This window comes from Panulirus ornatus, chromosome 31, assembly GCF_036320965.1.
Source record: "Panulirus ornatus isolate Po-2019 chromosome 31, ASM3632096v1, whole genome shotgun sequence".
NCBI lineage: Eukaryota > Metazoa > Arthropoda > Malacostraca > Decapoda > Palinuridae > Panulirus > Panulirus ornatus.
In genome coordinates this window covers 4,322,807-4,347,554 of record NC_092254.1, presented here as the reverse complement: position 1 = coordinate 4,347,554, position 24,748 = coordinate 4,322,807, and the positions used below count along the sequence as shown (strand labels likewise).

Below are 24,748 nucleotides of genomic sequence, written 5' to 3'. Positions count from 1 at the left end.
TGTTTACCCACTGTAAAGAATGCCCATTGCCTTTTAGTAATTTACTAATTCCCTCAACATCTTCAGAAATGTGCCAAGTCATAGTTATTGGGAAAGATAGGTGGGTAAAAGTTTCAAGTCTTCAAGGTATAAGGAAAGAAACTGTTACCAAAGCGACCCACATTTGAGTTTCTAATGGCCACACAGCAGTTACATGATGCAGCAGATTTATGAGTATCATGTTACATAAAGGAAGTCATGAAGTAACAGACCACAGTGGCCTTTTGAGGATGTTTGTGACAGCAGAAGATATCAGACACACAGATTTGTATGGTAAAAGTAAAAAGGCAGACAGACAACTCAACAGGAAAACCTGCAAATTGTCAGTATGACTAGGGAGGCACAAATGATGTTACTTATGAACTTGAAGTGAAATATTTATTGTCTCATTGAAATTTTATCTATAGTTCTGGTCTCAACCACCCTGATTGGTAAATCATTTGTTATGTTAACAATCATGTTTAAGAAAAGTACTTTGCCTCATTAGCAAAGGTTTGGAGGTATTAACCTCACCAGAAGATAAGGGGTTAGAGGCTTATAACCTCCAGATATCACGTGAGATTCCATCATAGCACGTGGTACCCTACCCCAGAAAGAATCAATTTGCATTCCTCACAACTCACTTTTCATAACTCTGGAATCAGTAAATGTCATGGCAAATGTATGTTGCTGTGGTATTTGTTTTGAGAAATATGTATAAGAGCTGATGATTATGTACATATATATGACAAATAAGCACTGATTTTTCTTTTGTAGGAGAGCGAGGATCAGTATTAAGTAAATTACTAAGAGTTTCACCTCGCCGACGCCTTGGTTATTTCTCTGCACAGTTTCCTCCACCAGAATGGACAGATGAAGCTGCTCCTATGGTCCACCTCCACTGTCTGGCTACACAGACATCATCTCACAACAAACAGGTGTGTTGTGTGTTGCTCTTTCTTTTTTGATGGTGATGTGAAATAAATTACAAACCCTAGCAGCAAGTAGACATAGTTGTCCCTTACCTTTGCCCCCTTACTCAGGTCAAGAAGTGTAGCAATATTTTAGTCTTTGTGGGAGAGCTCATTACATTTGAGTTAATATTCAGAGTCTTCAGACTGAAATTTGCATCTTGGGCATGGTAGTACATAGAAGACAAACAGCAAAGGACCTGTTATCCCATGTATAGGTTGTATGTTTTGAGCTTGAATCTGATTCCTAATCTAATTGGATAAGGTAAGGCAAGAACAGTAAAAAGGCTCTATCCTCGCCCTACACCTCCCTTTGGCAACAACATCAAGCAAGAAAAGGAATGCATTGGTGAAGTAGCTTGCATGGAATTTAATAAAACAAAACTGAAATCCTCCTGTAAATTCTTATTCATCATACCAACCTCTGTTCCACCCCAATATATTATTACAACCTGGAATGAGAAAAAAGAATTTTTCCTTCACTTTCCATGCATGTCAAAAAAGGTGACTAAAGGGGAGCAGGGGGCTGGAAAGTCCCCACCCCACTCCTGTATTTCAGTTTTTAAAAGACGGAATGGAAGAATGAACCAAGCAGAGAGTGTTCATCCTACTAGAAGGCTCAAGCTAGGGTATCTGAATACTTGTGGATGTAACCAAGATAAGAAAAATGGAGAGATACATAGGATGTTTTTGGAGAGAAACCTGGTTTTTCTGGTTCTGAGTGAAACAAAGCTCAAGGGTAAAGGGGAAGACTGGTTTAGAAATGTCTTTCCAGTAAAGTTCAGGATTGATTTAAGGGCCAGAGCTATGGGAGGGGAAGCAATACTGAGACAGGATTTGTTAGTAGAGTGTAAGGAAGTGAGCTCTAGACTGATGTCGGTAAAAATGAGAGTGTATTGCAAGATATGGGTAATTTTTAGTGCTTATGCACCTGACCATGGAAAAAAGATCTTGAAAGGCAAACATGGACCTCCATGGTGTAGCAGTTAGTATTACTAACCATGACACATTAACGGGCCACTCAGGGTCGTGTGCATAGGTTCGAATCCTGGTTGTGGCAGTCGGCTCCGTCAACCCAGCTCTTCATCCACCACTAGGGGTTGGTCAATAAAATTGGTATCTGGTTAAGGCAAATGAAGTGCAGGGAGTGAGTGAGGAATGGGCTGTATTTATGGAAGCAGTGATGGCATGTGCAAGAGATGCATGTGGCATGAGAAAGTTGGGAGGTGGGCAGATTAGAAAGGGTAGTGAGTGGTGGGATGAAGAAGTAAAGCTGTTAGTGAAAAAGAGAGAGATTTGGACAGTACTTACAAGGAAGGAGTGCAAACAACTGGGAGATGTGTAAGAGAAAGCATCAGAAGATCAATAGGAAGGTGCATCAGTTGAAAAAGAGGGCAAATGAGAGTTGGGATGAAAGAGTATCATTAGACTTTAGTGAGAATAAAAGATTTGTTTTGGGAGGAGGTAAATAATATGTGTCAGACAAGAGAACAAATGGAAACATCAATGAAGGGGGCATGGGGGTAAGTGATAACAAAGGAGATAGAGTAAGTATTTTGAAGATTTGTTGAATGTGTTTGATGATAGAGTGGCAGATATAGGGTGTGAGAGGGAAAGAGACTAAATATTTTGAAGGTCTGTTGAATGTGTTTGATGATAGAGTGGCAGATGTAGGGTGTTACGATTGGATGGTGTGCGAAGTGAGAAAGGGACAGTGGTTTGGTGAAGGGAAGAGGTAGTGAAAGCCTTGCAGAAGATGTAGTCCAGCAAGGCGGCGGGATTGCATGGTATTGCAGTTAAATCTATCAAGAAGGGATGACTGTGTTGTTAATTAGATGATAAGGAAGTTCATTGTATGTATGGATCATGGTGACTTGTCTGGGATTGACAGAATGCATGCAGTGGTGTGTCTAGGGTATGGCTGGTAGGGCAGGTGCCCTGTGTGCCACTTGAAGGGGGGCACTACTCAACAGGTTTGTTTTTTGACATATACTACCTGATTGACATTTTTAATGATTTGGTTTTGTGAGATAAAACAGAAACTTGCCTACTTTTCAACTGTAGTAATATTTTGCTACTATCAGTGACATTACCGCCTCTATGTTACAATTTTGATCAAATATGTCTTTAAGTCTTTAAGAGTTAATATGAATTTAACTTTGGCCTAACTCTTCAACAGTTTAAAATTACACTGTATATATTTTTATATACATCCACTGTATGTACATTTTTAATCAAGCCAGGGGCACAATTTCAGTGCTTGCCATTGGTGCTATTTCCCCTAGATATGCCTCTGAATAGTTAGGGATATTTTTTAGCTCAAAATACTTTTTATATCAAAACTGAAATATAAGATATTCAAACACTTTTATACTTGAAATAATCATGGAAAATATATCATAATGCTCTCATTTACGATGCAAAGGAGCATAGATATTTTAAAATTGATTTAATTCAGCACTTAGTTAAGTGTCGTCTTTGTGACATTCAATTAGGTTGTGTGCGCTACCTCGCACACATAAGAGGGGAGGGGGTTGTAATTCCATGTGTGGCGAGGTGGCGATGGGAATAAATAAAGGCAGACTATGAATTATGTACATGTGTATATATGTATATGTCTGTGTATGTATATGTATGTGCACATTGAGATGTATAGGTATGTATATTTGCGTGTGTGGACGTGTATGTATATACATGTGTATGTGGGTGGGTTGGGCCATTCTTTCGTCTGTTTCCTTGCGCTACCTCGCTAACGCAGGAGACAGCGACAAAGCAAAATCATTATTATTATTAATAGATATATATATAAATATCCCTGGGGATAGGGGAGAAAGAATACTTCCCACGTATTCCCTGCGTGTCGTAGAAGGCGACTAAAAGGGGAGGGAGCGGGGGGCTGGAAATCCTCCCCTCTCGTTTTTTTTTTAATTTTCCAAAAGAAGGAACAGAGAATTGGGCCAGGTGAGGGTATTCCCTCAAGGCCCAGTCTTCTGTTCTTAACGCTACCTCGCTAATGCGGGAAATGGCGTATAGTTTGAAAGAAAAGATATATAAATAAATAAATATATATATATATATATATATCTTTCTTTCATTTGCTCCCTTGTCTTACGCACCTTATTTACTTCCTTCCAGAACATCTTTTTATTCTCCCTAGAATTTAATGATACTCTCTCACCCCAATTCTCATTTGCCCTTTTTTTCACCTCTTGCACCTTTCTCTTGACCTCCTGTCTCTTTCTTTTATACATCTCCCACTCAACTGCATTTTTTCCCTGCAAAAATCGTCCAAATGCCTCTCTCTTCTCTTTCACTAATACTCTTACTTCTTCATCCCACCACTCACTACCCTTTCTAATCAACCCACCTCCCACTCTTCTCATGCCACAAGCATCTTTTGCGCAATCCATCACTGATTCCCTAAATACATCCCATTTCTCCCCCACTCCCCTTACTTCCATTGTTGTCACCTTTTTCCATTCTGTACTCAGTCTCTCCTGGTACTTCCTCACACAAGTCTCCTTCCCAAGCTCACTTACTCTCACCACCCTCTTCACCCCAACATTCACTCTTCTTTTCTTTCAACCCATACAAATCTTCACCTTAGCCTCCACAAGATAATGATCAGACATCCCTCCAGTTGCACCTCTCAGCACATTAACATCCAAAAGTCTCTCTTTCGCGCGCCTGTCAATTAACACGTAATCCAATAACGCTCTCTGGCCATCTCTCCTACTTACATAAGTATACTTATGTATATCTCGCTTTTTAAACCAGGTATTCCCAGTCATCAGTCCTTTTTCAGCACGTAAATCTACAAGCTCTTCACCATTTCCATTTACAACACTGAACACCCCATGTACACCAATTATTCCCTCAACTGCCACATTACTCACCTTTGCCTTCAAATCACCCATCACTATAACCCGGTCTCGTGCATCAAAACCACTTGGGAAGTGAGTCAGTTGTTGTTCGCTGATGATACAGCGCTGGTGGCTGATTCATGTGAGAAACTGCAGAAGCTGGTGACTGAGTTTGGTAAAGTGTGTGAAAGAAGAAAGTTAAGAGTAAATGTGAATAAGAGCAAGGTTATTAGGTACAGTAGGGTTGAGGGTCAAGTCAATTGGGAGGTGAGTTTGAATGGAGAAAAACTGGAGGAAGTGAAGTGTTTTAGATATCTGGGAGTGGATCTGGCAGCGGATGGAACCATGGAAGCGGAAGTGGATCATAGGGTGGGGGAGGGGGCGAAAATTCTGGGAGCCTTGAAGAATGTGTGGAAGTCGAGAACATTATCTCGGAAAGCAAAAATGGGTATGCTTGAAGGAATAGTGGTTCCAACAATGTTGTATGGTTGCGAGGCGTGGGCTATGGATAGAGTTGTGCGCAGGAGGATGGATGTGCTGGAAATGAGATGTTTGAGGACAATGTGTGGTGTGAGGTGGTTTGATCGAGTAAGTAACGTAAGGGTAAGAGAGATGTGTGGAAATAAAAAGAGCGTGGTTGAGAGAGCAGAAGAGGGTGTTTTGAAATGGTTTGGGCACATGGAGAGAATGAGTGAGGAAAGATTGACCAAGAGGATATATGTGTCGGAGGTGGAGGGAACGAGGAGAAGAGGGAGACCAAATTGGAGGTGGAAAGATGGAGTGAAAAAGATTTTGTGTGATCGGGGCCTGAACATGCAGGAGGGTGAAAGGAGGGCAAGGAATAGAGTGAATTGGAGCGATGTGGTATACCGGGGTTGACGTGCTGTCAGTGGATTGAATCGGGGCATGTGAAGCGTCTGGTGTAAACCATGGAAAGCTGTGTAGGTATGTATATTTGCGTGTGTGGACGTATGTATATACATGTGTAAGGGGGTGGGTTGGGCCATTACTTTCGTCTGTTTCCTTGCCCTACCTCGCAAACACGGGAGACAGCGACAAAGCAAAAAAAAAGAAAAAAAATCTTTCTTTCATACTATTCGCCATTTCCCGCATTAGCGAGGTAGTGTTGAGAACAAAGGACTGGGCCCTTGAGGGAATATCCTCACCTGGGCCCCTTCTCTGTTCCCTCTTTTGGAAAAAAAAAAATATATATAGAGAGAGAGAGAGAGAGAGAGAGAGAGAGAGAGAGGAAAGTGATTGGTTCTCAGTGAATGTAGGTTTGCGGCAGGGGTGTGTGATGTCTCCATGGTTGTTTAATTTGTTTATGGATGGGGTTGTTAGGGAGGTAAATGCAAGAGTTTGGAAAGAGGGTTAAGTATGAAGTCTGTTGGGGATGAGAGAGCTTGGGAAGTGAGTCAGTTGTTGTTCGCTGATGATACAGCTCTGGTGGCTGATTCATGTGAGAAACTGCAGAAGCTGGTGACTGAGTTTGGTAAAGTGTGTGAAAGAAGAAAGTTAAGAGTAAATGTGAATAAGAGCAAGGTTATTAGGTACAGTAGGGTTGAGGGTCAAGTCAATTGGGAGGTAAGTTTGAATGGAGAAAAACTGGAGGAAGTAAAGTGTTTTAGATATCTGGGAGTGGATCTGGCAGCGGATGGAACCATGGAAGCGGAAGTGGATCATAGGGTGGGGGAGGGGGCGAAAATTCTGGGAGCCTTGAAGAATGTGTGGAAGTCGAGAACATTATCTCGGAAAGCAAAAATGGGTATGTTTGAAGGAATAGTGGTTCCAACAATGTTGTATGGTTGCGAGGCGTGGGCTATGGATAGAGTTGTGCACAGGAGGATGGATGTGCTGGAAATGAATGTTTGAGGACAATGTGGTGTGAGGTGGTTTGATCGAGTAAGTAACGTAAGGGTAAGAGAGATGTGTGGAAATAAAAAGAGCGTGGTTGAGAGAGCAGAATAGGGTGTTTTGAAATGGTTTGGGCACATGGAGAGAATGAGTGAGGAAAGATTGACCAAGAGGATATATGTGTCGGAGGTGGAGGGAACGAGGAGAAGTGGGAGACCAAATTGGAGGTGGAAAGATGGAGTGAAAAAGATTTTGTGTGATCGGGGCCTGAACATGCAGGAGGGTGAAAAGAGGGCAAGGAATAGTGAATTGGATCGATGTGGTATACCGGGGTTGACGTGCTGTCAGTGGATTGAATCAGGGCATGTGAAGCGTCTGGGGTAAACCATGGAAAGCTGTGTAGGTATGTATATTTGCGTGTGTGGACGTATGTATATACATGTGTAAGGGGGTGGGTTGGGCCATTACTTTCGTCTGTTTCCTTGCGCTACCTCGCTAACGCAGGAGACAGCGACAAAGCAAAATCATTATTATTATTAATAGATAAATATATAAATATCCCTGGGGATAGGGGAGAAAGAATACTTCCCACGTATTCCCTGCGTGTCGTAGAAGGCGACTAAAAGGGGAGGGAGCGGGGGGCTGGAAATCCTCCCCTCTCGTTTTTTTTTAATTTTCCAAAAGAAGGAACAGAGAATTGGGCCAGGTGAAAAAAGGGGTATTCCCTCAAGGTTCCCAGTCCCTTTCTGTTTTAACGCTGAACCTCCGCTAATGCGGGAAATGGCGTATAGTTTGAAAGAAAAGATATATAAATAAATAAATAAATAAATAATATATATATATATCTTTCTTTCATTTGCTCCCTTGTCTTACGCACCTTATTTACTTCCTTCCAGAACATCTTTTTATTCTCCCTAGAATTTAATGATACTCTCTCACCCCAATTCTCATTTGCCCTTTTTTTCACCTCTTGCACCTTTCTCTTGACCTCCTGTCTCTTTCTTTTATACATCTCCCACTCAACTGCATTTTTTCCCTGCAAAAATCGTCCAAATGCCTCTCTCTTCTCTTTCACTAATACTCTTACTTCTTCATCCCACCACTCACTACCCTTTCTAATCAACCCACCTCCCACTCTTCTCATGCCACAAGCATCTTTTGCGCAATCCATCACTGATTCCCTAAATACATCCCATTTCTCCCCCACTCCCCTTACTTCCATTGTTGTCACCTTTTTCCATTCTGTACTCAGTCTCTCCTGGTACTTCCTCACACAAGTCTCCTTCCCAAGCTCACTTACTCTCACCACCCTCTTCACCCCAACATTCACTCTTCTTTTCTTTCAACCCATACAAATCTTCACCTTAGCCTCCACAAGATAATGATCAGACATCCCTCCAGTTGCACCTCTCAGCACATTAACATCCAAAAGTCTCTCTTTCGCGCGCCTGTCAATTAACACGTAATCCAATAACGCTCTCTGGCCATCTCTCCTACTTACATAAGTATACTTATGTATATCTCGCTTTTTAAACCAGGTATTCCCAGTCATCAGTCCTTTTTCAGCACGTAAATCTACAAGCTCTTCACCATTTCCATTTACAACACTGAACACCCCATGTACACCAATTATTCCCTCAACTGCCACATTACTCACCTTTGCCTTCAAATCACCCATCACTATAACCCGGTCTCGTGCATCAAAACCACTTGGGAAGTGAGTCAGTTGTTGTTCGCTGATGATACAGCGCTGGTGGCTGATTCATGTGAGAAACTGCAGAAGCTGGTGACTGAGTTTGGTAAAGTGTGTGAAAGAAGAAAGTTAAGAGTAAATGTGAATAAGAGCAAGGTTATTAGGTACAGTAGGGTTGAGGGTCAAGTCAATTGGGAGGTGAGTTTGAATGGAGAAAAACTGGAGGAAGTGAAGTGTTTTAGATATCTGGGAGTGGATCTGGCAGCGGATGGAACCATGGAAGCGGAAGTGGATCATAGGGTGGGGGAGGGGGCGAAAATTCTGGGAGCCTTGAAGAATGTGTGGAAGTCGAGAACATTATCTCGGAAAGCAAAAATGGGTATGCTTGAAGGAATAGTGGTTCCAACAATGTTGTATGGTTGCGAGGCGTGGGCTATGGATAGAGTTGTGCGCAGGAGGATGGATGTGCTGGAAATGAGATGTTTGAGGACAATGTGTGGTGTGAGGTGGTTTGATCGAGTAAGTAACGTAAGGGTAAGAGAGATGTGTGGAAATAAAAAGAGCGTGGTTGAGAGAGCAGAAGAGGGTGTTTTGAAATGGTTTGGGCACATGGAGAGAATGAGTGAGGAAAGATTGACCAAGAGGATATATGTGTCGGAGGTGGAGGGAACGAGGAGAAGAGGGAGACCAAATTGGAGGTGGAAAGATGGAGTGAAAAAGATTTTGTGTGATCGGGGCCTGAACATGCAGGAGGGTGAAAGGAGGGCAAGGAATAGAGTGAATTGGAGCGATGTGGTATACCGGGGTTGACGTGCTGTCAGTGGATTGAATCGGGGCATGTGAAGCGTCTGGTGTAAACCATGGAAAGCTGTGTAGGTATGTATATTTGCGTGTGTGGACGTATGTATATACATGTGTAAGGGGGTGGGTTGGGCCATTACTTTCGTCTGTTTCCTTGCCCTACCTCGCAAACACGGGAGACAGCGACAAAGCAAAAAAAAAGAAAAAAAAATCTTTCTTTCATACTATTCGCCATTTCCCGCATTAGCGAGGTAGTGTTGAGAACAAAGGACTGGGCCCTTGAGGGAATATCCTCACCTGGGCCCCTTCTCTGTTCCCTCTTTTGGAAAAAAAAAAATATATATAGAGAGAGAGAGAGAGAGAGAGAGAGAGAGAGAGAGAGAGGAAAGTGATTGGTTCTCAGTGAATGTAGGTTTGCGGCAGGGGTGTGTGATGTCTCCATGGTTGTTTAATTTGTTTATGGATGGGGTTGTTAGGGAGGTAAATGCAAGAGTTTTGGAAAGAGGGTTAAGTATGAAGTCTGTTGGGGATGAGAGAGCTTGGGAAGTGAGTCAGTTGTTGTTCGCTGATGATACAGCTCTGGTGGCTGATTCATGTGAGAAACTGCAGAAGCTGGTGACTGAGTTTGGTAAAGTGTGTGAAAGAAGAAAGTTAAGAGTAAATGTGAATAAGAGCAAGGTTATTAGGTACAGTAGGGTTGAGGGTCAAGTCAATTGGGAGGTAAGTTTGAATGGAGAAAAACTGGAGGAAGTAAAGTGTTTTAGATATCTGGGAGTGGATCTGGCAGCGGATGGAACCATGGAAGCGGAAGTGGATCATAGGGTGGGGGAGGGGGCGAAAATTCTGGGAGCCTTGAAGAATGTGTGGAAGTCGAGAACATTATCTCGGAAAGCAAAAATGGGTATGTTTGAAGGAATAGTGGTTCCAACAATGTTGTATGGTTGCGAGGCGTGGGCTATGGATAGAGTTGTGCACAGGAGGATGGATGTGCTGGAAATGAAATGTTTGAGGACAATGTGGTGTGAGGTGGTTTGATCGAGTAAGTAACGTAAGGGTAAGAGAGATGTGTGGAAATAAAAAGAGCGTGGTTGAGAGAGCAGAATAGGGTGTTTTGAAATGGTTTGGGCACATGGAGAGAATGAGTGAGGAAAGATTGACCAAGAGGATATATGTGTCGGAGGTGGAGGGAACGAGGAGAAGTGGGAGACCAAATTGGAGGTGGAAAGATGGAGTGAAAAAGATTTTGTGTGATCGGGGCCTGAACATGCAGGAGGGTGAAAAGAGGGCAAGGAATAGTGAATTGGATCGATGTGGTATACCGGGGTTGACGTGCTGTCAGTGGATTGAATCAGGGCATGTGAAGCGTCTGGGGTAAACCATGGAAAGCTGTGTAGGTATGTATATTTGCGTGTGTGGACGTATGTATATACATGTGTATGGGGTTGGGTTGGGCCATTTCTTTCGTCTGTTTCCTTGCGCTACCTCGCAAACGCGGGAGACAGCGACAAAGCAAAAAAAAAAAAAAATCATCCCTGGGGATAGGGGAGAAAGAATACTTCCCACGTATTCCCTGTGTGTCGTAGAAGGCGACTAAAAGGGGAGGGAGCGGGTGGCTGGAAATCCTCCCCTCTCGTTTTTTTCAATTTTCCAAAAGAAGGAACAGAGAAGGGGGCCAGGTGAGGATATTCCCTCATAGGCCCAGTCCTCTGTTCTTAATGCTACCTCGCTATCGCGGGAAGTGGCGAATAGTACGAAAGAAAAAAGAAATATATAAATATTTTTTGATCCTTTGCAACATATTTACTGGGCATGTATTGGTAACTGAGACCATTATGATATATTTTCCATGATTATTTCAAGTATAGAAGTGTTTAAATATTTTATCTTTCAATTTTGAAACAAAACGTTTTTTGAGCTAAAATAGATTTTAAAGGAAATCTATTTTTCTCAGAAAAATGCCTAAAATTCAGGGTATTTTTACCCCCCAAATTTTTATTTCAAAACTTAAAGAGAAGATGTTCAAACACTCTTGTACTTGAAATAATCATGAAAAATATACGATAATGCTCTCAGTTACCCATACATACTCAGTAAATACAATGCAAAGGAACAAGAATATTTTAAAATTGACTTTATCTAACAGCTTAATGAGGTGTCATTAAGAGGACTAAACATTATTTTAACACCAGATTTGTATTCAGCATGAAAAATACAATGGCATATGTAGGGTATGGCAAGTAGGGCAGGTGCTCTGGGAGCCACTCAACAGGTTTGTTTTTTACATGTGCTACCCAATTGACATTTTTAATGGTTTGATTTTGTGAGGTAAAACAGAAACACCTAATTTTCAACTATAGTAATATTTTGCAACTATCAGTTGTATTACCGAAATTATCACTCACAGATGGGGAGAGAGTGCCTGGCGGTGTTGCCATTTTTTAATATTAGGGATGATCACACGTTATCAGTAATCCGTCTGTGAATGATATACATCCTGTAAATGGGAGTCTTGGGGTGTGAAAAACAAGGAAAACATTATGGCATGCCTTTAACATGCAGAAAACGGAAGAGGTATAATACGTGAAAATCTTGTAGCATCGTTGCCAAACCAACTCGTAAAGTCATGGATGTTTGAGGAGGCTTCACTAGATTTTAGTTGTGTGCCATGTTTTGTTTTATTATCTAAATGCTTGGTGTGAGCGTAACAATAATAATAATTGCACATGATAGCCAGAGACTGGGCGTGAATGAACGTGGCCTTCTTTGTCTGCTTTTCTTGGAGCTACCTCACTGAAGCAGGGGGTAACGATGCTGTTTCCTGTGGGGCAGGGTAGCAGCAGGAGTGGATGAAGGCAAGAGAGTATGATTATGTATGTATATGGGCGTTTATGTACATATATGTGTATATGAATGGATGGGCCATTCTTCGTCTGTTTCCTGGCACTACCTCGCTGATGCAGGAAACAGCGACTATAGTAAATAGATAGATAAATGAATGAATAGAGAATATTAATACAATGAACTAATTTTTAGAGAGAGGAAGAGTCTTAAGGGTGGGCAATTTATGCTTAAGGCAGGTGGAACAAAGGGTGGATGGTATGGGAGATAGGTGTTGAGATAGACAAAATTAATGTTTTACAGATAAGCTTCAACACTGGTTGCATACGGATGGGCATTTAACAGTTCTCAAGGTCACAGTGGATTGGTGGGAGGGGCGATTGGAGTGGAGGATGGATGGGGAAGTGTCCCCGGGAAGTAGGTGTTACCATATTGGAAAAGTTAGTTATTGATGTACGTCATGACGTTGCATAACAGAAACAGTAAAATGTTATATGAGTTGCAAAAACATTGCTAAGTAATTTAGGATACTATGAACCAATGTACTGTTTTATTTAGTTATAACAGCTTCTCTTCCCAGTCCCTCCCACCCACCCCCTCACTCCTTCATACCCACTCAGCTGAAGCTTGGTCACAGCAAATTTGTAAGCTGTCTATAATTTTTTTCTTTCCAGAATAACATAACATTTTGCTAGTGTTTTTGGAAGCATCTAAAATGAGCGGGGCACTCTGTAACTGTGGGGTTATAAAAGTTTCGGCAATGTGGCATCACAGGCGGCAGCGTCTGCTAGCACATCCACCTCAATTCGCCAAAGGAAGTAAGTTATTTAACACTTATTGGTGGACAGCCAAATGCATTCATGTCTATAAATCGAATAAAACTTAAAATATGGACTTGTGAATTGCTTTTTATTAAGAGAAGCTCTGCAAAGACAAAGAAGACCTGGGGATGCGAGAGGTGGAGGTAGTTGCCAGATATCATGTTTTTTGTCCGAAACATTTTGCAGAATATAACATCACTACTTGGGGCAACTGTACAAAGGCAAAGGGGATAAAGGTGAGTGTTCAAACTACAGAGGCATAAGTTTGTTGAGTATTCCTGGAAAATTGTATAGGAGGGTATAGGTTGAGAGGGTGAATGCATATACAGAGCATCAGATTGGGGAGGAGCACTGTGGCTTTAGAAGCAGTAGAGGATCTGTGGATCAGGTGTTTACTCTTGAAGAATATATATGAGAAAGAAAAACAGATAGATTTGTATGTTGCATTTATAGATCTGGAAGAGATGTATGTTAGGGTTGATAGAGATACTTTGTGGAAGGTCTTAAGAATATATGGCATGGGAGGTAAGCTCCTAGAAGCAGTAAGAAGTTTTTATCAAGGGTGTAAGGCAGGTGTATGAATAGGGAGAGGAAAGTGATTGGTTCCCAGTGAAGGTTGGTCTGCTGCAGGGGCAAGTGATGCCCCCTTAGTTGTTTAATTTGTTTATGGCTAGGGTGGTTAGGGAGGTAAATGCAATAGTTTTGGAGAGGGGCAAGTATGCAGTCTGTTGGAGATGAGAGGGCCTGGGAAGTGAGTTAGTTGTTCACCGATGCTACAGCACTGGTGGCTGATTCAAGTCAACCTTTCCTCACTCATTCTCTCCATGTGTCCAAACTATTTCAACACACTCTCTTCTCTCTCAACGGCTTTCTTTATGTCACCAAACATCTCTCTTACCCTTTCATTGCTTCCTTGATCAAACCACCTCATACCACATATTGTCCTCAGACGTTTCATTTCCAACACATTCACCTTCCTCCACACAACCCTATCTATAGCCCATTGCTCACAACAATATAATGCTGTTGGAACTAATATATATATATTTATTTATTTATTTTATCCCTGGGGAAAGGGGAAAAAGAATACTTCCCACGTACTCCTTGCGTGTCGTAGAAGGCGACTAAAAGGGGAGGGAGTGGGTGGCTGGAAATCCTCCCCTCTCTTTTTTTTTCAATTTTCCAAAAGAAGAACAGAGAAGGGGGCCAGGTGAAGATATTCCCTCAAAGGCCCAGTCTTCTGTTCTTCACGCTACCTTGCTAATACGGGAAATGGCGAATAGTTTGAAGTTTGAAAGAAAGAAAATTTATGTATTTATTTATTTTGCTTTGTCGCTGTCTCCCGCGTTTGCGAGGTAGCGCAAGGAAACAGACGAAAGAAATGGCCCAACCCACCCCCATACACATGTATATACCTACACGTCCACACACGCAAATATACATACCTATACATCTCAATGTACACATATATATACACACAGACATACATATATACACATGTACGTAATTCATACTGTCTGCTCTTATTTATTCCCATCGCCACCTCGCCACACATGGAATAACATCCCCCTCCACCCTCATGTGTGCGAGGTAGCGCTAGGAAAAGACAACAAAGGCCCCATTCGTTCACACTCAGTCTCTAGCTGTCATGTAATAATGCCCGAAACCACAGCTCCCTTTCCACATCTAGGCCCCACAGAACTTTCCAAGGTTTACCCCAGACGCTTCACATGCCCTGATTCAATCCACTGACAGCACGTCGACCCCGGTATACCACATCTATCCAGTTCACTCTATTCCTTGCCCGCCATTCACCCTCCTGCATGTTTTATGTATATATATATATATATATATATATATATATATATATATATATATATATATATTATATTTATTTTTTTATTATACTTTGTCGCTGTCTCCCGCGTTTGCGAGGTAGCGCAAGGAAACAGACGAAAGAAATGGCCCAACCCAACCCCATACACATGTATATACATACATCCACACACGCAAATATACATACCTACACAGCTTTCCATGGTTTACCCCAGACGCTTCACATGCCTTGATTCAATCCACTGACAGCACGTCAACCCCGGTATACCACATCGCTCCAATTCACTCTATTCCTTGCCCTCCTTTCACCCTCCTGTATGTTCAGGCCCCGATCACACAAAATCTTTTTCACTCCATCTTTCCACCTCCAATTTGGTCTCCCTCTTCTCCTCGTTCCCTCCACCTCCGACACATATATCCTCTTGGTCAATCTTTCCTCACTCGTTCTCTCCATGTGCCCAAACCACTTCAAAACACCCTCTTCTGCTCTCTCAACCATGCTCTTTTTATTTCCACACATCTCTCTTACCCTTACGTTACTCACTCGATCAAACCACCTCACACCACACATTGTCCTCAAACATCTCATTTCCAGCACATCCATCCTCCTGCGCACAACTCTATCCATAGCCCACGCCTCGCAACCATACAACATTGTTGGAACCACCATTCCTTCAAACATACCCATTTTTGCTTTCCGAGATAATGTTCTTGACTTCCACACATTCTTCAAGGCCCCCAGAATTTTCGCCCCCTCCCCCACCCTATGATCCACTTCCGCTTCCATGGTTCCATCCGCTGCCAGATCCACTCCCAGATATCTAAAACACTTCACTTCCTCCAGTTTTTCTCCATTCAAACTCACCTCCCAATTGACTTGACCCTCAACCCTACTGTACCTAATAACCTTGCTCGTATTCACATTTACTCTCAACTTTCTTCTTCCACACACTTTACCAAACTCAGTCACCAACTTCTGCAGTTTCTCACATGAATCAGCCACCAGCGCTGTATCATCAGCGAACAACAACTGACTCACTTCCCAAGCTCTCTCATCCCCAACAGACTTCATACTTGCCCCTCTTTCCAAAACTCTTGCATTTACCTCCCTAACAACCCCATCCATAAACAAATTAAACAACCATGGAGACATCACACACCCCTGCCGCAAACCTACATTCACCGAGAACCAATCACTCTCCTCTCTTCCTACACGTACACATGCCTTACATCCTCGATAAAAACTTTTCACTGCTTCTAACAACTTTCCTCCCACACCATATATTCTTAATACCTTCCACAGAGCATCTCTATCAACTCTATCATATGCCTTCTCCAGATCCATAAATGCTACATACAAATCCATTTGCTTTTCTAAGTATTTCTCACATACATTCTTCAAAGCAAACACCTGATCCACACATCCTCTACCACTTCTGAAACCACACTGCTCTTCCCCAATCTGATGCTCTGTACATGCCTTCACCCTCTCAATCAATACCCTCCCATATAATTTACCAGGAATACTCAACAAACTTATACCTCTGTAATTTGAGCACTCACTCTAATCCCCTTTGCCTTTGTACAATGGCACTATGCACGCATTCCGCCAATCCTCAGGCACCTCACCATGAGTCATACATACATTAAATAACCTTACCAACCAGTCAACAATACAGTCACCCCCTTTTTTAATAAATTCCACTGCAATACCATCCAAACCTGCTGCCTTGCCGGCTTTCATCTTCCGCAAAGCTTTCACTACCTCTTCTCTGTTTACCAAATCATTTTCCCCAACCCTCTCACTTTGCACACCACCTCGACCAAAACACCCTATATCTGCCACTCTATCATCAAACACATTCAACAAACCTTCAAAATACTCACTCCATCTCCTTCTCACATCACCACTACTTGTTATCACCTCCCCATTTGCGCCCTTCACTGAAGTTCCCATTTGCTCCCTTGTCTTACGCACTTTATTTACCTCCTTCCAGAACATCTTTTTATTCTCCCTAAAATTTAATGATACTCTCACACCCCAACTCTCATTTGCCCTTTTTTTCACCTCTTGCACCTTTCTCTTGACCTCCTGTCTCTTTCTTTTATACATCTCCCACTCAATTGCATTTTTTCCCTGCAAAAATCGTCCAAATGCCTCTCTCTTCTCTTTCACTAATACTCTTACTTCTTCATCCCACCACTCACTACCCTTTCTAATCAACCCACCTCCCACTCTTCTCATGCCACAAGCATCTTTTGCACAATCCATCACTGATTCCCTAAATACATCCCATTCCTCCCCCACTCCCCTTACTTCCATTGTTCTCACCTTTTTCCATTCTGTACTCAGTCTCTCCTGGTACTTCCTCACACAGGTCTCCTTCCCAAGCTCACTTACTCTCACCACCCTCTTCACCCCAACATTCACTCTTCTTTTCTGAAAACCCATACAAATCTTCACCTTAGCCTCCACAAGATAATGATCAGACATCCCTCCAGTTGCACCTCTCAGCACATTAACATCCAAAAGTCTCTCTTTCGCATGCCTGTCAATTAACACGTAATATATATATATATATATATTCTTTCTTTCATACTATTCGCCATTTCCCGCGTTTGCGAGGTAGCATTAAGAACAGAGGAATGGGCCTCAGAGGGTAAAAATCCCCACCTGGCCCCCCTCTCCGTTCCTTCCTTTGGAAAATAAAAAAAAAAAACGAGAGGGGAGGATTTCCAGCCACCCGCTCCCTCCCCTTTTAGTCGCCTTCTACGACACGCAGGGAATACGTGGGAAGTATTCTTTCTCCCCTATCCCCAGGGATAATATATATGTATATATATATGTATATATATTATCCCACCAGCGCTGTATCATCAGCGAACAACAACTGACTCACTTCCCAAGCTCTCTCATCCCCAACAGACTTCATACTTGCCCCTCTTTCCAAAACTCTTGCATTTACCTCCCTAACAACCCCATCCATAAACAAATTAAACAACCATGGAGACATCACACACCCCTGCCGCAAACCTACATTCACCGAGAACCAATCACTCTCCTCTCTTCCTACACGTACACATGCCTTACATCCTCGATAAAAACATTAACCATATATGTATATATATATATATATATATATATATATGTATATATATATATATATATATATATGTATATATATATATATATATTCTTTCTCCCCTATCCCCAGGGATAATATATATATATATATGTATATATATATATATATATATATATATATATATATATATATAAGTGGTAGAGGATGTGTGGATCAGGTGTTTGGTTTGAAGAATGTATGTGAGAAATACTTAGAAAAGCAAATGGATTTGTATGTAGCATTTATGGATCTGGAGAAGGCATATGATAGAGTTGATAGAGATGCTCTGTGGAAGGTATTAAGAATATATGGTGTGGGAGGCAAGTTGTTAGAAGCAGTGAAAAGTTTTTATCGAGGATGTAAGGCATGTGTACGTGTAGGAAGAGAGGAAAGTGATTGGTTCTCAGTGAATGTAGGTTTGCGGCAGGGGTGTGTGATGTCTCCATGGTTGTTTAATTTGTTTATGGATGGGGTTGTTAGGGAGGTAAATGCAAGAGTCTTGGAAAGAGGGGCAAGTATGAAGTCTGTTGGGGATGAGAGAGCTTGGGAAGTGAGTCAGTTGTTGTTCGCTGATGATACAGCGCTGGTGGCGGTTTCATGTGAGAAACTGCAGAAGCTGGTGACGGAGTTTGGTAAAGTGTGTGGGAGAAGAAAGTTAAGAGTAAATGTGAATAAGAGCAAGGTTATTAGGTACAGTAGGGTTGAGGGTCAAGTCAATTGGGAGGTGAGTTTGAATGGTGAAAAACTGGAGGAAGTGAAGTGTTTTAGATATCTGGGAGTGGATCTGTCAGCGGATGGAACCATGGAAGCGGAAGTGGATCATAGGGTGGGGGAGGGGGCGAAAATTTTGGGAGCCTTGAAAAATGTGTGGAAGTCGAGAACATTATCCCGGAAAGCAAAAATGGGTATGTTTGAAGGAATAGTGGTTCCAACAATGTTGTATGGTTGCGAGGCGTGGGCTATGGATAGAGTTGTGCGCAGGAGGATGGATGTGCTGGAAATGAGATGTTTGAGGACAATGTGTGGTGTGAGGTGGTTTGATCGAGTAAGTAACGTAAGGGTAAGAGAGATGTGTGGAAATAAAAAGAGCGTGGTTGAGAGAGCAGAAGAGGGTGTTTTAAATGGTTTGGGCACATGGAGAGAATGAGTGAGGAAAGATTGACCAAGAGGATATATGTGTCGGAGGTGGAGGGAACGAGGAGAAGAGGGAGACCAAATTGGAGGTGGAAAGATGGAGTGAAAAAGATTTTGTGTGATCGGGGCCTGAACATGCAGGAGGGTGAAAGGAGGGCAAGGAATAGAGTGAATTGGAGCGATGTGGTATACCGGGGTTGACGTGCTGTCAGTGGATTGAATCAAGGCATGTGAAGCGTCGGGGTAAACCATGGAAAGCTGTGTAGGTATGTATATTTGTGTGTGTGGACGTGTGTATGTACATGTGTATGGGGGGGGTTGGGCCATTTCTTTCGTCTGTTTCCTTGCGCTACCTCGCAAACGCGGGAGACAGCGACAAAGTATGAAAAAAAAAAAAAAAAATATATATATATATATTATCCCTGGGGATAGGGGAGAAAGAATACTTCCCACGTATTCCCTGCGTGTCGTAGAAGGCGACTAAAAGGGGCGGGAGTGGGGGACTGGAAATCCTCTCTCTCTCTCTCTCTCTCTCTCTCTCTCTCTCTCTCTCTCTCTCTCTCTCTCTCTCCCCCCCCCCCCCTTTTTTTTTTTTTTCTTTTTTTTTTTTTTTCCAAAAAGAAGGGACAGAGAAGGGGGCCAGGTGAGGATATTCCCTCAAAGGCCCAGTCCTCTGTTCTTAACGCTACCTCGCTAATGCGGGAAATGGCGAATAGTTTGAAAGAAAGAAAAGATATATGTGTATATATATATATATATATATATATATATATATATATTTTTTATTTTTTCATTTTGCTTTGTCGCTGTCTCCCGCGTTTGCGAGGTAGCACAAGGAAACAGACGAAAGAAATGGCCCAACCCACCCCCATACACAATGTATATACATACACGTCCACACACGCAAAATATACATACCTATACATCTCAATGTACACCATATAATACGACACACAAGACATCATACATTATATACCCATGCACCAATTCACAACTGCTGCCCTTTATTTATTCATTCCCCATCGCCACCTAATATCCAACATGGAATACCAACCCCCTTCCCCCTCATGTGTGCGAGGGGAGGCGCTAGGAAAAGACAACAAAGGCCCCAGCGTATCACAACTCAGTCTCTAAGCTGTCAAGCATAATGCCGCGAAAACCAACAGCTCCCTTTCCACATCAGGCCCACACAACTTTCATGGTTTAACCCCTGACGCTTCACATGCCCTGATTCAATCCACTGACAGCTACGTCGACCCCGGTATCCACAACTATCCAGTTCACTCTATACTTCCACGCCATTCACCCTCCTGCAATGTTTAATGTATAATATATATATATATATATAAATATATATATATAAATATATATATATATATATAATATTTATTTTTTTATTATACTTTGTCGCTGTCTCCCGCGTTTGCGAGGTAGCGCAAGGAAACAGACGAAAGAAATGGCCCAACCCAACCCCATACACATGTATATACATACATCCACACACGCAAATATACATACCTACACAGCTTTCCATGGTTTACCCCAGACGCTTCACATGCCTTGATTCAATCCACTGACAGCACGTCAACCCCGGTATACCACATCGCTCCAATTCACTCTATTCCTTGCCCTCCTTTCACCCTCCTGTATGTTCAGGCCCCGATCACACAAAATCTTTTTCACTCCATCTTTCCACCTCCAATTTGGTCTCCCTCTTCTCCTCGTTCCCTCCACCTCCGACACATATATCCTCTTGGTCAATCTTTCCTCACTCATTCTCTCCATGTGCCCAAACCACTTCAAAACACCCTCTTCTGCTCTCTCAACCACGCTCTTTTTATTTCCACACATCTCTCTTACCCTTACGTTACTCACTCGATCAAACCACCTCACACCACACATTGTCCTCAAACATCTCATTTCCAGCACATCCATCCTCCTGCGCACAACTCTATCCATAGCCCACGCCTCGCAACCATACAACATTGTTGGAACCACCATTCCTTCAAACATACCCATTTTTGCTTTCCGAGATAATGTTCTCGACTTCCACACATTCTTCAAGGCCCCCAGAATTTTCGCCCCCTCCCCCACCCTATGATCCACTTCCGCTTCCATGGTTCCATCCGCTGCCAGATCCACTCCCAGATATCTAAAACACTTCACTTCCTCCAGTTTTTCTCCATTCAAACTCACCTCCCAATTGACTTGACCCTCAACCCTACTGTACCTAATAACCTTGCTCGTATTCACATTTACTCTTAACTTTCTTCTTCCACACACTTTACCAAACTCAGTCACCAGCTTCTGCAGTTTCTCACATGAATCAGCCACCAGCGCTGTATCATCAGCGAACAACAACTGACTCACTTCCCAAGCTCTCTCATCCCCAACAGACTTCATACTTGCCCCTCTTTCCAAAACTCTTGCATTTACCTCCCTAACAACCCCATCCATAAACAAATTAAACAACCATGGAGACATCACACACCCCTGCCGCAAACCTACATTCACCGAGAACCAATCACTCTCCTCTCTTCCTACACGTACACATGCCTTACATCCTCGATAAAAACTTTTCACTGCTTCTAACAACTTTCCTCCCACACCATATATTCTTAATACCTTCCACAGAGCATCTCTATCAACTCTATCATATGCCTTCTCCAGATCCATAAATGCTACATACAAATCCATTTGCTTTTCTAAGTATTTCTCACATACATTCTTCAAAGCAAACACCTGATCCACACATCCTCTACCACTTCTGAAACCACACTGCTCTTCCCCAATCTGATGCTCTGTACATGCCTTCACCCTCTCAATCAATACCCTCCCATATAATTTACCAGGAATACTCAACAAACTTATACCTCTGTAATTTGAGCACTCACTCTAATCCCCTTTGCCTTTGTACAATGGCACTATGCACGCATTCCGCCAATCCTCAGGCACCTCACCATGAGTCATACATACATTAAATAACCTTACCAACCAGTCAACAATACAGTCACCCCCTTTTTTAATAAATTCCACTGCAATACCATCCAAACCTGCTGCCTTGCCGGCTTTCATCTTCCGCAAAGCTTTCACTACCTCTTCTCTGTTTACCAAATCATTTTCCCCAACCCTCTCACTTTGCACACCACCTCGACCAAAACACCCTATATCTGCCACTCTATCATCAAACACATTCAACAAACCTTCAAAATACTCACTCCATCTCCTTCTCACATCACCACTACTTGTTATCACCTCCCCATTTGCGCCCTTCACTGAAGTTCCCATTTGCTCCCTTGTCTTACGCACTTTATTTACCTCCTTCCAGAACATCTTTTTATTCTCCCTAAAATTTAATGATACTCTCACACCCCAACTCTCATTTGCCCTTTTTTTCACCTCTTGCACCTTTCTCTTGACCTCCTGTCTCTTTCTTTTATACATCTCCCACTCAATTGCATTTTTTCCCTGCAAAAATCGTCCAAATGCCTCTCTCTTCTCTTTCACTAATACTCTTACTTCTTCATCCCACCACTCACTACCCTTTCTAATCAACCCACCTCCCACTCTTCTCATGCCACAAGCATCTTTTGCACAATCCATCACTGATTCCCTAAATACATCCCATTCCTCCCCCACTCCCCTTACTTCCATTGTTCTCACCTTTTTCCATTCTGTACTCAGTCTCTCCTGGTACTTCCTCACACAGGTCTCCTTCCCAAGCTCACTTACTCTCACCACCCTCTTCACCCCAACATTCACTCTTCTTTTCTGAAAACCCATACAAATCTTCACCTTAGCCTCCACAAGATAATGATCAGACATCCCTCCAGTTGCACCTCTCAGCACATTAACATCCAAAAGTCTCTCTTTCGCATGCCTGTCAATTAACACGTAATATATATATATATATATTCTTTCTTTCATACTATTCGCCATTTCCCGCGTTTGCGAGGTAGCATTAAGAACAGAGGAATGGGCCTCAGAGGGTAAAAATCCCCACCTGGCCCCCCTCTCCGTTCCTTCCTTTGGAAAATAAAAAAAAAAAACGAGAGGGGAGGATTTCCAGCCACCCGCTCCCTCCCCTTTTAGTCGCCTTCTACGACACGCAGGGAATACGTGGGAAGTATTCTTTCTCCCCTATCCCCAGGGATAATATATATGTATATATATATGTATATATATTATCCCACCAGCGCTGTATCATCAGCGAACAACAACTGACTCACTTCCCAAGCTCTCTCATCCCCAACAGACTTCATACTTGCCCCTCTTTCCAAAACTCTTGCATTTACCTCCCTAACAACCCCATCCATAAACAAATTAAACAACCATGGAGACATCACACACCCCTGCCGCAAACCTACATTCACCGAGAACCAATCACTCTCCTCTCTTCCTACACGTACACATGCCTTACATCCTCGATAAAAACATTAACCATATATGTATATATATATATATATATATATATATATGTATATATATATATATATATATATATGTATATATATATATATATTCTTTCTCCCCTATCCCCAGGGATAATATATATATATATATGTATATATATATATATATATATATATATATATATATATATAAGTGGTAGAGGATGTGTGGATCAGGTGTTTGCTTTGAAGAATGTATGTGAGAAATACTTAGAAAAGCAAATGGATTTGTATGTAGCATTTATGGATCTGGAGAAGGCATATGATAGAGTTGATAGAGATGCTCTGTGGAAGGTATTAAGAATATATGGTGTGGGAGGCAAGTTGTTAGAAGCAGTGAAAAGTTTTTATCGAGGATGTAAGGCATGTGTACGTGTAGGAAGAGAGGAAAGTGATTGGTTCTCAGTGAATGTAGGTTTGCGGCAGGGGTGTGTGATGTCTCCATGGTTGTTTAATTTGTTTATGGATGGGGTTGTTAGGGAGGTAAATGCAAGAGTCTTGGAAAGAGGGGCAAGTATGAAGTCTGTTGGGGATGAGAGAGCTTGGGAAGTGAGTCAGTTGTTGTTCGCTGATGATACAGCGCTGGTGGCGGTTTCATGTGAGAAACTGCAGAAGCTGGTGACGGAGTTTGGTAAAGTGTGTGGGAGAAGAAAGTTAAGAGTAAATGTGAATAAGAGCAAGGTTATTAGGTACAGTAGGGTTGAGGGTCAAGTCAATTGGGAGGTGAGTTTGAATGGTGAAAAACTGGAGGAAGTGAAGTGTTTTAGATATCTGGGAGTGGATCTGTCAGCGGATGGAACCATGGAAGCGGAAGTGGATCATAGGGTGGGGGAGGGGGCGAAAATTTTGGGAGCCTTGAAAAATGTGTGGAAGTCGAGAACATTATCCCGGAAAGCAAAAATGGGTATGTTTGAAGGAATAGTGGTTCCAACAATGTTGTATGGTTGCGAGGCGTGGGCTATGGATAGAGTTGTGCGCAGGAGGATGGATGTGCTGGAAATGAGATGTTTGAGGACAATGTGTGGTGTGAGGTGGTTTGATCGAGTAAGTAACGTAAGGGTAAGAGAGATGTGTGGAAATAAAAAGAGCGTGGTTGAGAGAGCAGAAGAGGGTGTTTTAAAATGGTTTGGGCACATGGAGAGAATGAGTGAGGAAAGATTGACCAAGAGGATATATGTGTCGGAGGTGGAGGGAACGAGGAGAAGAGGGAGACCAAATTGGAGGTGGAAAGATGGAGTGAAAAAGATTTTGTGTGATCGGGGCCTGAACATGCAGGAGGGTGAAAGGAGGGCAAGGAATAGAGTGAATTGGAGCGATGTGGTATACCGGGGTTGACGTGCTGT

At 42.4% G+C, this 24,748-nt stretch overlaps 1 protein-coding gene across 4 annotated transcripts in view; it reads left to right on the top strand.

Moving 5' to 3' along the window:
• The window catches only part of ko (Stork-head domain-containing protein knockout), a 55,528-nt gene that overhangs the window by 20,393 nt on the left and 10,387 nt on the right, over positions 1-24,748 (top strand). For all 4 annotated transcript variants that reach the window (XM_071680454.1, XM_071680451.1, XM_071680453.1 and 1 more), the window contains exon 6: positions 796-956. In XM_071680454.1, the coding sequence (XP_071536555.1) occupies positions 796-956 (161 nt within the window). The remainder of the gene's footprint in view (positions 1-795; positions 957-24,748) is intronic.